General features: G+C 44.5%; 1 protein-coding gene across 2 annotated transcripts in view; it reads left to right on the forward strand.

Annotated features, from left to right (window-relative positions):
- The first annotated feature begins 226 nt into the window (after positions 1 to 226).
- The window catches only part of lasp1 (LIM and SH3 protein 1), a 28789-nt gene continuing 15053 nt past the window's right edge, over positions 227 to 13962 (forward strand). For both annotated transcript variants that reach the window (XM_071540316.1, XM_071540382.1), the window contains exons 1-2: positions 227 to 497; positions 9449 to 9543. In XM_071540316.1, the coding sequence (XP_071396417.1) occupies positions 429 to 497; positions 9449 to 9543 (164 nt within the window). In that variant the 5' untranslated portion in view covers positions 227 to 428. The remainder of the gene's footprint in view (positions 498 to 9448; positions 9544 to 13962) is intronic.

A 13962-nucleotide genomic window follows, 5' to 3' on the forward strand; every position in this document is an offset into this window, starting at 1 on the left:
AAAACTGCTACTGATGAATAGTTCAAGCTATGAAGTAGAAGCACTGGAATATCAATCAAATATGTAAAATGTAAATGTTCAAACCCCCCCCTCTCAAATCATGAAATCCTCCCCAGGAAAAAAAAACGAACCTCCCACACTGCCGCTTCCCTTTCTCCTCGGGAGCGCGCAGCTGGAGGGAGGGAGAGAGAGGGGCAGCGGGATCGCGCTTTCCGTGTCTGGTTAGTAGACTGACAGCCAGCTGTGCGGTTACAACGACAACAACCTCTCGGATTTGATACATACATCTAGATTAGTGTCGGTTTGCTAGTGATCGTAATCATTCTCTATAGCTAGTTTTTAAAAGTAAATACTGGACAGCATATATCAGCAGTATCATTTCCATCGCCTGTTTCTGCGCTAGCTAGCTAGAAGAGCATTCCTCAAACATGAATCCGTTGTGTGGCAGATGTAATCGAGTCGTTTACCCCACGGAAAAAGTGAATTGTCTGGACAAGGTAAGAAGATGAGAACATTGTCTTACTTCGGACTACTGTCTTTGAAAATAACTGCTTGAAACGTTGTGCCTCTCGTTACCTTACTTAAGTTATTTTTATCCTCTCAAAATTACACCTTACACAGTTTTTGTGAATGAATTGAACACCCCACAGGACAGGTATCTCGCTAGCTAGGCGAGCTAACAGAGGTTATAGCTAACAGCTAGCTAACGTTTTCAAGGCGCTACCACAACGCGGACTGGAAACAAAATTGTCCTCATATCCTGGTGACTGATTTTAACTCTGGATACCAGTACATTTTAACCCAAAGAGTACCTTATATGACATTATATTAAAACAACCTAAACAAATGTTCCACAATGCTTTCGAAAGCCGAGCCTGGTCTGGGCCTGGACTGGCACCACTGCTTGCAAGTGAATTGATCAGTAATGTTAGCCAACGCTACCCTTCCTGGGAAACTTATTGCAGGTTTAAGGGATATTGCTTGGACTTCAAATATAACAGAAATTCTGTCGTATGAATTCATTCCCTTAGTAGACGTGTTTCCCTAATCACTCTTTTCATGTAAAACACTGTTTGGGACAGTGTGGACTGATTTGGACACATATGTGTCCAATTCACTGGCTAATCCAAGTTGCAGGTGATAAGCCGAGGTATCTCTATTTGCTTTCAGTCAAGGCAGTAGCGTAATCTCAGTCAAGGTGGTAATCGCATCAATTTTAACCATGCTCCCTCTGTTGAGGTCACTAATTCATTGATGGTAGCGACCATTTGAGACAGGGGTTGACAGCACATCTTGTTCCTGAGGACCCCGGTAGACCCCCTGAGCTCTTAGTTGAAGGTGAACATGTGATGTGATTGTGTGGTTTATTGCATTAAATGATTGCTAATGTAATCCGTCACACTGTAACCTCACAATAACCGTGATACAATACAGGTCATAAACTCTACTGGGCATTATACACTGCATTTCTTTCTAGAAGAAGTGGGTGGGGTCTGCCTTTGTTGGGACAGGAATAGAAATGTTTATGTTGTTCATGAAGCAGTGCTGGGGGCAAGTAGATAATTTATCTAATGGACATCCAAATAGCCACTGAGAATCAATCCCTGTCGGGAGATTCTTATCTATTGGGGTTGACAGATGGAGAAGGTGGGGAAAGAGGAAAGTGCACAAAGCACATTATCTAAAGTAACATCAACACTCGATTGGATTTGTTTGTGCTCTGCTGCATGCATGTGTTTTTGAATGCACCGTGACTAATGTTTTCTCAAAGTGCACTGGACTTGAATCTATTAGTATACTTACTTCAGTATGCTTCTACATGCAGAAATGATCTGAGAAACCCTAAAATACAATTCATGCTTTAGTATGTCAGGAGGAGGGCATTGATGAGAACTGCACTGCCACAAGTAGAGAGACCGAATGTGCTGTGGAATCTGTGCCTGAAGCAGGGTGCATTCCAGCAGACAGACACTCCCATAAAACGTGCTCTGTCAGAGGCCTGCTGTGCTGTCTCCCTGCTCTGAACCGAGCACAGGAGAGCAGCCTGCCGTCTGTCTTCGCTGCCATTCCGCATCAGCGCTCACCCTCTCAGACACACCAAAACAACCTCCCCTCTTCCCTCTCCGTGGCACTGGCTGCACTTCCCGTTTGTTTAAAGCAGCCGAGGAGGCCACATTGGCTCGGGATTTTTCCGTGTGCTAGCTCAGGTGAAGGCAGGGGAGTCCAGGCTGCTGCTGCTGCCGCCGCTGCAGTGGTTTTCACAGCCGCTGTTCAGTACCTTTACCTGATGGTCTTCTTCTGTAATGGCCTTCTGGGAAGAGGGTGAGCTACAGAGGCTTGTTTGTCTGTCAACCCGCATTCCAGTAGAGCAGGGCAGGGCCCGGCAGAGGGAGCGGGCAGCCGAGCACGTGTAAAGACAGGAAGTGAATTTTGGTGGTGGTTTTTGCTGATGAAGGCTGTGCCTACGTATGCTGCTTCCTTTCAATAGTTAAATGTTTGTAGGTATTAAGAGGCACAGAGCTGCACATTTGTTGGGTCAGATTTAACAGTGTTAGGCTCAGTACCACCAAAATAGCTTTTTGTAGCCTGAGCTGATGACAGCTGTTGAAATTGGGCCAATAAAACTTGGAAGGATGAGGGATTGTAGACTACTTTTATCCACTGTTAGTATTACATAATATGCAAGCCATACTAATAAAACATAGATCATCATGAGGTTAGAGAGGGCGGATGTGTGTAGGACTTGTGATTTGTATTTGTGTCACTTTGAAATTAATAGCCATTTGTAACAGGCAAGAAGTGTGTACTTGGGGATAAATTGAGAGATCTAGTTAGAGAGTGTTTAGGCCCAAAGCTCATCTCTCCTTGAGACTATCTTCTCTGTGAGAGTGTGTGTGTATTCACTATCTCTGTGTGCTGTCTGCTTTTCTTATGTCTGAATCAGAGTGCTTGTTTCTAGCTGCAGGGAAACGATACATACTGCTACATTATTTCATAAGATGTATTAATATTTAATTGTGACATACATGCCGCTATAGGCTGTGCAATCGTGCAATCTGTTTGTAGGTGGGCAGTAAAGCAGCTGCTGTGTCAGAGAATATGGTCTTGTTTTAAATGTATGCACGATATAATAATCACATTTTTGTGTTCTGACAGTTTTATTTGTGGCAATTATTTTAAAGGAATGAAGCATTCATCTTAATAACCAAATTTGAATTACAAATGGCCAATATTGTACACAATATTGGGAAGAGCTAGGCTATTTTTTTTTTTGCTTGTTTTTTTTTTTGTTTTAGCTTGTTTTAAACGCAGCTTGCATGCACCAAACTGTCTTCCAAGTAGGACCAAGTCACTTAAATAAGTTACTGCCTGACTGAAAGCAAACCAATGCGTTGGTAGAGAAAAAAAGGAATATGGACAAACTCCCGCTGGGAGGTGATTTCCCTCATATAAGCATGTCAGTGAAGGCCTTGACAGCACAGACAAGAAATGCCACTGAGCTCCAAGGATTTGTCTATCTTGGTTTTGTTCCCTGTAGTTGCACTCACAGAATAATCAATTGCAGGAAGGCATTTTATTATATATTCCCAAGATTCATATAACCTTTGAACGATGTGTTTGTATTAGAGGCCTAGTGGGTTGTGTAGCAGAGAATGTGGCTGCGCTTTGTGGTTCACATGATCTCAAATTTCGGGCACTCTTGGCATCCAAAACAGTATGTGTGTTGATGAAATTTCATAGAACATTACCCCACACATTGATTTATCAGATACACAGTAATAGTTTACACTGTTACCACTTAATTGTGTCTTATTTTTTATTATTTAGCCAACAACTTCAAACGGTATTTGTCGTTTTTATCTGATGTGGGATTTCTGTTGGAGATGTGAGCCTTGTTTGTACTGCTGCTTATCAAACCCATGAAATCACTGGAGAAAAAGGGGTGAAAGGTCAGAAGAATACAGTGCTCAAGTGGTGCAGCTCCAGACGGCCGTTGTTATTTATAAGAGGTTATATCATGCCCCCACAGTCTGATAATGGTCAGTCACCCTCATGGGCGATGCATTGGTGCAACCACTGGCTTGATCTGTTTCAGTGTTGCAGTGATGAGTTCCAATATGGCGCTGACTTGGTCGGTCATGAGGAATAAGTCTCAACATTGGTCCTATTAGGAATCACTGGTGCTGTTTTCTAGCTCTTGACTGTGTTGGATCAAAACTACTAAGGTCTAGCCTATGGCTGAGGAATATGTTTGATAATCATGAGGATTTTTTTCAATATCGATATATATCACGATATGGCTCACATATGCAAAATCGCATGTTAAAAATAATCAAATTTATGTTCATCCTATTGAACCGAATGGAAATGTTAGGCGTGATGTCAAACAAAACAGAAATTTTCAAATAATATTTCTTTAAACAAAAAGGTGATCTTTGCACTACCGTATGCGCCAGGTGGAGGAGCAGGACAAAGTTTGCTTGCCATACCTTTCCACCTGGATGGGCCCTTGTACCTCACTAGGCACTGATTTGTACCAGGAGGTTACCTGATTACCTTGGCCCTATGATTGGCCCATCTTATTTCCTGTTCCCCTATATAAACAGGCCCCATTGTATTGTCTATTCAGATACCTGACGAAGGTCGCTTGACCGAAACGTTGTGTCATTTATTAAATTCTTGTTAAGTGAAGACAGTGTGTAGGAGTCTACTGATTTTAAATAATATTCCTTGAAATGTTTCATACCTCATTTTTTCAGGGTTTTTTAAGTAAAATTTGCTTGTTATCATCAATCTAGACAGCAGAATTGTGTCACGTTATCCCCAAATCACCATATTGTCACAATATGATGCCACAATAAACAATAATATTGAATTATCACCCAGCCCCAGCGTAGCCCGACATGCTACACGTCAGCACTAGATTCCTCTTTGCTGTTTCTAATTCAGTCCTATTCAAACAGGTTGTCACCACTAACCAGCCTTACTCAGGTGTTTGCGGGTCTTTGGTGGTGATCAGGATTTGTCTACATTTGGTGTCTGATGATCCAATGTGAATGCTTTTCCTCTGACCCCAGTTTTGTACGTAGCCTATATTTAGGCAGATTAGCCTATTCTGAGATCTGATTCACATTGTCCAAAAGCCACAAGAGGTGAGGAATCGGTCCAGCCAACACCAGTCACCTCCCCCTCATGACTAAGTCACGAAAACACATTACAGTCAAAATCACCAGAGGAAATGACTCCACCATGAGCCCTCAGGTACTTCTCCTTTGGACATTTTGTCGGAAAAAAGGAACTAGGACAGTTTGCTTTCCCCACTACAGCTCTATTTCTCAGCAGCACAGAAAATCTCAGCAGCACAGAAAATCTTCATTCAAAAGATATGTGATGGAAGGCAAAGAGACAGTTTTACTCATTTTAAGACCGTCCAACATGGCGTGGAAACATGATTGGACCTTTGAACAAAGATGTAAAGTGAATTTTATGTGGGTGATTTATGACGAGGCACTAGTGGTTCAACATCCCACCATAACAGCGCTTGTCTCTGATCCGCTCTGTTAGGACTTTTTTTGAATGGCCTTGTGCCGGGTCGGCGGTATGTGTGTGCTACAAAGTGCACATCACATACTGGAGTGGTTTGGGATGTGTGTTAAGTGCATACTCTAGGATAGCTTGTCCTGTCAAATCACTGTCTGCCTGCTGGCCAACTACAAAGCCCTTGGCCGTGGTAAAAACGAATGACATCAGGTAGGCCAATAATTAACCAACGTGCTTTAATGAGTTTTAGTTTCCTCTAATAGTATCAGCCAGATGTGGGCTCTGTGTCTTTAGGCATGCACTGTCTTACACAGGAATCATCTCCCTATCACACACACAGTGAGCCACTTTTAAGGCCCACTGTGTGTGTGTGTGTGTGAGTGTGTTTGTTTGTTTGTTTGTTTGTTTTATTTAGCCAGTATTTATTAAAAATTAATCTGAGTCAAGGGGACACTGCAGCATCTTTCAAATTCTGGGAAAATTCAGCCTCAAAATGCATAAAATGTTGTTGATTAAAGTTAATTAAATCTGATTTGACCTAGAGTTATGAAATGTGCCATCAGAGACCCTATGGCTGTCTTTCAGTATTAGGAGGCGCTAAACTCTCTCTGATGTTTTATTTGGTGATTAGCAGAGTGCTGAACCATGCGAATCCATTCCACCTGCTCCATAGATTGGGTGGATATTAACATTTTAATCTGAATATAACATAATATCATCAGAAATTATCATTTAACCAGAGTGGAAAATTTACAACACTCAAATCCTGGTAACTTGGGTATGTAACCAACCATTGTTTGAAGTTTCTATTCTGATAATGATCTAGTGCATCTCTGGTGGACCAAAATAGTTAATGCCCTACCCTGGTTAAAATACACACAAAGACTGACATAGGAAGTGTTCAAAGCAACAGACCCACAGCATTGTAAGGCCTTTAGTCGGGCACTTACTTGTCTCCTATCGGTCTCTGTAGTTAGTATGTGAGTGCACGCTCCTGGTCAGACACTCATTAACAGTCTGTCTGTCTCTGATGTGTCTGAAGTTGTGTTGGCCTCTCATATAGCTTCAGGGTTTTTGTCCAGGCCAACTTGGGCTTCATTCTCACTGAGATGAGGTTGTGAGGCTGACTGAGCATGTTTGCTCTTGAGTGGAGCCTCAGATCCCCACTGACACACATGCATCATACACTGAGACACATAGCCTACATACTGTACTACACACATGTACGCACGCATAGTTCACATGCACACACGCACACATGCCCTGGAGCTGCACTGATGCAGGGAGACAGTCCCGTTTTTTTATGGGTGTTTTATTTCTAGGGCTCCGTCTCTGCAGTGTCCTCATTTTCCAGCTGACTGCCAGATCTTGCCTCGGCACCCTAGAGCCAGGTTTTCTTGGAGCTGGATAAGGCCAACCACTCGATAGCCTTTCAGACCCTCATTTGGGATCTTTATCTCACCCCCCACTTCTCTCTTCCACCCCCTCTCTCTTCCTCCCTTTGGCATCCATCTGTGTTTGACTCTCTGTTCACCTGAGAGGGTCATGGGATCTGTGGGAGGGTGGGAGGGTGGTGGGGGTTGTCCTGGTGGAATGTGGGTTAGCAGGTTGGGTGAGGTTCAGGAATTGTTTGCTAAATAGTGAGTGCAGCAAGCTTGCTCTCTGGAAGAATCCCAAGGTCAATATTTATCCCGGGAAACAACAGGAGGATCAAAGTCCATGCTCAGCTGATTTGCTCACCTTTCCCCCTCCAGCGCTAGCATTCTCACTTCTCTATTAGCATTACACTCTTTTGGTTAATCCCTGGTTTACCGCTGTTACAGATTTAGGAGCAGCTCAGGGGAATTGAGAAGGGGATAACAATAGACGAAAGGGATATCAGGCTGGGCTGCTGCACTACAAGTCGACAAACTGATGTGCCTCCAAAGATGGCCGCCACCATAGCTGCAAATCAACTGTAGTGGAGGAAATGGAATCTGCCTGCAATGTGCTGTTTTTTGAAAAGGGATTTGCCAGCCAGAACAACAGAGAGTGAGAGACATGGAAAGAGTAACATGATGTGTCCATCTGTGACTCCCCCCGGCCTTGATTGGGTTGTAGTGGGATAAGGAGTTTGTATTCTAGGGTTTGGCCCAATTTGTTTGGCTGGTGATCACAGCTCCATTGAGCAGGGCTCAGGGCCGGTGTCCAGTATGAGCCACCTCCTTTGTCTGCCTCAGTACAATATTGCTGGTCCACAGCTACACACACACATCCGCTGGCTCATACACACACACACGCTTGCCCATTGTCTACACATACCATCCTGGGTGGTCCAATGCATCCAGAGAGAACAGACCAGACTATTCTTATAGCCAGGCCAGTATCATATTTTTGAATGTTCAGTAATGGATGGACGTCCAAAGTGAAATGCTCATTGTGCTATGTCGTCATATCATAATTTTATCCATAGCACTGCCATGATTGTGTCTAGCTGCAGCTTTCACAGACAGTAAACTTCAGTGAGGCCCATCCTGGTGATTTATTACCAGCTGTGTATCAGCACTATAACACATGCTTTACTATCAACCTGTATCGCTGCACACAGGGAAATGATGGATATGTCTGTCAGTAATGCCCCCCTTCTTGCCCCAAGATTGTGTGGAATTTAACATGCATTGTGCACATGTGTGTGTGAGAGAAACAGAGAGAAAGTGACATTGCACTTTGATGTGTATCTGCAGCTTTATTCTCTGTTTTGAATCTTTTCTGGACTGTTTGGTTGGAAGATTAGTGTTTTGTGTGTGGGCAATTGGTGTAGAGAGTGATAAAGAGTGGGAGAAAGAATGAGGGATGGCAGAACGCCCTGAGGCCATGTTAATAAGGACTCCCTCTTTCTTTCCCTCCCTTTCTTTCTCTCTCTTTCTGTGTCTCTTTGCACTCCTCCCTCCCTTCCCTCGACGATAGCAGGAGCAGCCAGATCATTGCTTCACTCTCTGGCATTTTCTCTCTCGCCCACCCCTCCCCTGCTCTCTCCCTCTCCTCTCCTTCCTTTCATGTTTCGTCCCTCCTTCCAGTTTTCTCCAATCCTCCCTCCCTCGATCCCTCTCTGAACCCTCAGGCCGCAGATCAGCCCAGTGCCAAGAGAGAGAAAAGGAAAGGAGGCGAGAGGGAGGGAGGGTGTTGAGGGAGATAGAGGCTAGGCTCTTTATGAGGATGGATAGAGGGACAGGGAGCTACAGAAAGACAGATGCAGGCCTGCAGAGATGAACAGACAGACAGAGAGGGAGAGGAAAAAGTGGCCCTCAGACCAAGCAGAGCATGGGGACTGTCTCTTATATAGCGCCCACTGTGAAGAAACTCTGTTGTTTTGTAGTTGGTATGTATAGAGGTCAGCTTAGAAATTGTTTTTTGTTTCTGCACATGCACATGGATGCACAAAGCCTAATAATAAAGGTGTGAAAAACTAGTGCCACCAGGTCAGATGGCGGTAACGACGATGCATACTTTTCAACCGCACACTTTTTTCCTCTCACACTGGCGCAGCTAGCCGCCTCTCGAGAAGTTGCGTTATAAATAACAGCCATAGATTTTGAAAGCAAAAGAGGAAGTCTGGCGTTCCCTTAACCCTTCAGTGCCAGGACGCACAAACCCCTGTCTCTCCACATTGCTTCATTCTCCCTCTCAAACTCACACTCGCAATTGCAATTGTCACTATTTTTTCTTTCTGCATCCAACTCTTTTCCCTGCGAAACCTCAAGGGAATAGAAAGTAGTTCTGGCCTTGCTCATTTGAATGGCTGTCCTTTGCTAGCTTGTGTGTGTGTATGTCTGTGTGTGTGTGTGTGTGGTTGGAGCTCCTTCTGGATGCACAGAGCAAATGTCTCTAATCTCTCCCTCTTTTACTTTCTCTCTCCTCTCTCTGACAGTACTGGCACAAAGGATGCTTCAGCTGCGAGATCTGCAAAATGACTCTAAACATGAAGAATTACAAAGGCTTCGAAAAGAGACCATACTGCAATGCGTAAGTCCTCCCTAAGTCATCATTTTGTGTTTGTGTGTGTGTGTGTGTGTGTCTATGAGTGTGTTATGCAATATGCACATTATATTCAGGTGGTTCAGCCCACATACCAAAGACATTGACAGAAGTGTTTAATCTGTCCAGAGACTGACATAAGACTCTTCCTAAGTGTGTGTGTGTGTGTGTGTGTGTGTGTGTGTGTGTGTGTGTGTATATGCCTGTTGCAGCCCAGCTAAGGCCCCTCTCTCCCCTCTCTGCTGTTTATCTGTGGCTATTCCAGCTCTCCCTCAGAGAAAGGGTCTGTGTGTAGTGTGGGAAAGTGCGTACCCCTCCCCCCTGCACCCCCACCCTCCTCCACCACAAGGGGGGGGGGGTGGTCAACAAAGGAAATTCCTTAAGTTCCTCGGCAGTGACACAGGCGCACACACTGAAAACCAGCGTGTCCACTCACGCCTCAACACACACTCTCACACACATACACACATACTCCCACATGCCAAAGTCTGATCAGGAATCCATGGAATCTCCCTCTCCCGGTATTTGTAATGATTTTTGCCTCATCTCACTATCCGTGCATGTGCGTGTGAGAGAGAGAGAGAGAGAGAGAGAGAGCGTGTGTGTGTGCAAGTTCTGAAAGGGAATGCAGAGAGAAGGCGTTGCTTCATGTTCTGACAAGCTCTTTCGCATTTTTCCTGCGCCACGTTTAGAATTGGCAATACAGTCAACCAAGAAACGGCCTGCTAGCGTTGTCATTAGCAACCCCAATGGAAACTGTATGGTAACCTGCTAGCTTGTGGCCAGCTGTCTACAGTATTTGGTTTCCTATTGGATTAATACCAATATTAACGAGCCGTTTGTGTCTGAAGTAAAACATGGCACTTTCTAAAATATAAGAAGTTCTAATACATGGGGAAAACAATAAACTATGTTTTTTCAAGGGAAATTATTAGGACCTCCCCTTTCCATTATATAATATGCTTGTCCATCTGTCTGTCAGGATCTAGCATCCATTTTTTAAACTGAAAATAGAAACATGCAATTGCATATCACATTTTTGGTGGTACTTAATGAGTTTTTTGTTTTATAATTGACTGGTGGCCTAATTTGTCCAGATGCTCCCTACCTCTGATCTTTCCCATCTAGGTCAAGGCGTTACTGCCTATAGCAGGTGTCCTCCAGCCAGCACCACTGTTTCCACTGTCTAAAATGGCTCCTCCTTCCTTTTCTGCTTCCCATGTTCCCTCCATCCTCTGTTAGTGTACAGCAGGAGCAGGGCCCTTCAGAGCCTGTTTATTATGCCTCTTTCCGTTTGTTTAAAACAAGCCTTATAAGAGTAAACATCATCAGTGGAAGAGCCTCCCGCTCCAGGGAAGGTATGCAGGCCCTCCTCTCTGTTATTATTCTGTGGGATAACTACTTTATCATTACTCTTCTATATCTGTCCTTAGTAAATGATATAGGCATTGTTTGTTTTCACTGAATGCCCACCCACCTCTTCCCTGAGAGTCCTAGCTCTGATTAGATGCTAGAGTCACAGGGGGGATTGTGGGAGATTTAGGAGGGCAGATAAATAGATTGGAAAATTCCTTACTTCCCCTGGAAACTGTGGGAGCCAATGGTGAGATACTTTCATAGTGACTGTTTGATAGATTGACATCATTAATTTGTGTATGAGGAGTCATGCATATAAGCGTGCTCTTTGTTAAAACTTATCACAAGTGTTTTGATTTAGTGTCCTCCCTTACAGTCCCATGCCAGTTTCCCTCCATGTAACAATGTTTTGAGTTATGGTTCGGGGACGTAACTTGGTGATACTGTACGTTGTTAATAAATAACCAACCAGCCCTTTTCACACAGCAGAGTGACATTGCAGGCTGCTTCCTGGTTTTGCTGATTTCCATATTACTGGAAAGGAAAGGGCTCTTGGATTTACTGGAAGCTGATTGGGAGAGAGAGAGTCAGTGAAGTGTCTTGGATGAGCTTTAAAATATTAGCTTCACTACATAATGGATTCTGCCTTGTACAGCGGATGTCTCTGACTGTAATTTCGCTTCCACTCTGTTTTGACCCTTTATCTGCTCAGATCAATGCAGTCTCTACCAGCTACAGCTCCTCTACTATGATATGTGTGCTGTCTCTGTCAGCATTTTACAATTAGCTGCTGATCACTCAGTCAGTCAGTCATCCTGTTGTGTTTGATAATAGGTACAGATGCATGGCCTGAATGTAATGAAATGTTCCTTTCTGCTGAATGATGCATTACAACCTTTCCAGGTCTCAGAGGGTCGAGCTGGCCAGAAACATCTCCTGGTTCCACTATGCAAACAGGCCTCTCCTCCTCCACAGTAGGCCGTGTGTGTGTGTGTGTGTGTGTGATTACACATGCGTGTGCCCGTCCCCCACCTCTCCTCACCATTTTGATCGCTCCCTCTTTACAGTGTTCACAGGGCTAACTGAGTTTGTGCGTGTGTCACTGATTCCCCTGTGCGACTTATTACCTTGTTATACAGCCTGACAGATAGATGAGTGTTCTTATGATTCACTCAAACCCGCAAGCAAACACAAGCATGATTACACACACACTAACACACACTACAAACTCGCTTCTGAGTCACTATGCTTCCATGAGCGACACAGTTGTATATTTTGTATAGCGTTTTTACACATACATGTAAAGCTGCTGTAACTATCAGTTTTCTATGTGGCTTAAACACACACCCTGTCTCTGCCTCAGACAAGCAGGATTCTGCAGGCACAACGATGCTCTGTAAAACACAGTGTATGCAACCACACCACCACAAACCAGACACACCCAACTCCAGAAATAAAACATGTAAATATTAGTTTCCTAGCTGTTACGATTAGATATTGTGTAAGGATGACAGAACAGTTTCAATGGCATTGTCTGAGTGGCTTCTCCTCTGCCTGCCAGGCTTAAGCTGCCAACATAGCAAACCACTACATTTGAATGTCTCTGATAGCAGCCTTTTCAGGAAAATGAGTACTAGCAGCGCCAAAAGCAGAGAGAGCGAGCGTGCACAGACCTGCATGCGCTTGCAGTGGTTGGTTGTATGCACGCAGGGATATAGTGCTTGGGTTATATATCACAGCATGAAAGCCATACTGTTCAACTTCAGTCCTCATTCAGGTCCAATTACATTCTTGTTCCCCTTTCCACTGTTTGAAATTATCCGTGGGGTTTCTTTAAAGTGGCTGCTAATTTGTTTGTTTGCGCAGCTCTCCATCTAAGATAATTTAACCACATTCCTTTTGTTAAATTGCTTTGACAGCCCCATATATCACATCAGAAAATACAAACTTACCGTGTTTACAGCGTTGTCAAGGAAACCGTAAACATATTGCCTAAATGGGTTACCCAGAGGCAGGGGTAGTGGTTGGAGATTTTTGAGGTCATCCCGTGCCCCGAGGCAGGCTGGGTACCGGAGTCCATATGATTCTGCTAGATAAAGCTGTGAGGGCGCCTGCTCTCCTCTGGGTCTCCGCCATGTGTTTTCGCTGCCTTAAGGACCACACTGAACTGGCAGGCACCATTAGTCGTGGACCCGAAGGCTGCTAGTGCAGAGAAGCCTCCAGTGTATAAAAACACTGACTTATGCCCTGGCACACACACACACCATTGACAGCAGTTTAGGGAATCAATAAGCAAGTCTGCAGTGAAACGGCTTGTCAGAATGCGTCTGCATGTCTGCATGGAAGCTGCGTGTTTATTGCCTGTTTGTCTATGTTTGTATATGTTTGTGTGTGGACTCGTTTCAGGCAGAGCGTTCTCTCCAGGGCCGTTGGAGGTAGGTTGGTTGGTTGGTTACGGGGGTCTGCGGCTGTCCAGAAAAATTCCCCAAATCCATTCAGAGAAGAGGCTTGTGTTCACGCTCTGCTGAAGGAGCTGCCCATGACATCATTCGCACTCACACACTGTCTCTCTGACCCTCCCGCTCTGTCTGTTGCATGCTGTTCCTCTTCCTGTTATCCCCCATAGGGCTGTGTCTATGTGTGAGTGTGTGTGTGTGTGTTTGTGTGTTTTGTAAGCTGTATTTTCCACACCTGCTATGCCTCCCCCCCAAAACTCTACAACCTTGAAGCTCTCATCCCCCACATGGCCCCTGCCTGCACCTCTTTTTTTCCAGACTGTTTTGGCCCCTACTGACACAGAGCATTGTGTGTTATACTGACATGCCTTTTGTGTACAGGGGCTCCTAACTCAACCTGAGGACCACCTTGAATAACAAATGCACCCTCTGTGGGGCCGGAGACCGCACACTGTTTGAGCTCCGCTGTGTTTTTTCTCTCTCACAACAATCTAGGCTTGTGTATCACACTGGGGGCCTTGATGAAAGGTAGTTTCTGTGTATGTGTGTGTGTTTACTGTGTAGTGACGTTCCTTGCTGTCTTGTGTGTTTCTTT

Source organism: Centroberyx affinis, unplaced genomic scaffold (assembly GCF_046629955.1).
Source record: "Centroberyx affinis isolate AG114_WGS23_722 - 3 ecotype Tasmania unplaced genomic scaffold, CSIRO-AGI_Caff_v1 ptg000019l_1, whole genome shotgun sequence".
Lineage (NCBI taxonomy): Eukaryota > Metazoa > Chordata > Actinopteri > Beryciformes > Berycidae > Centroberyx > Centroberyx affinis.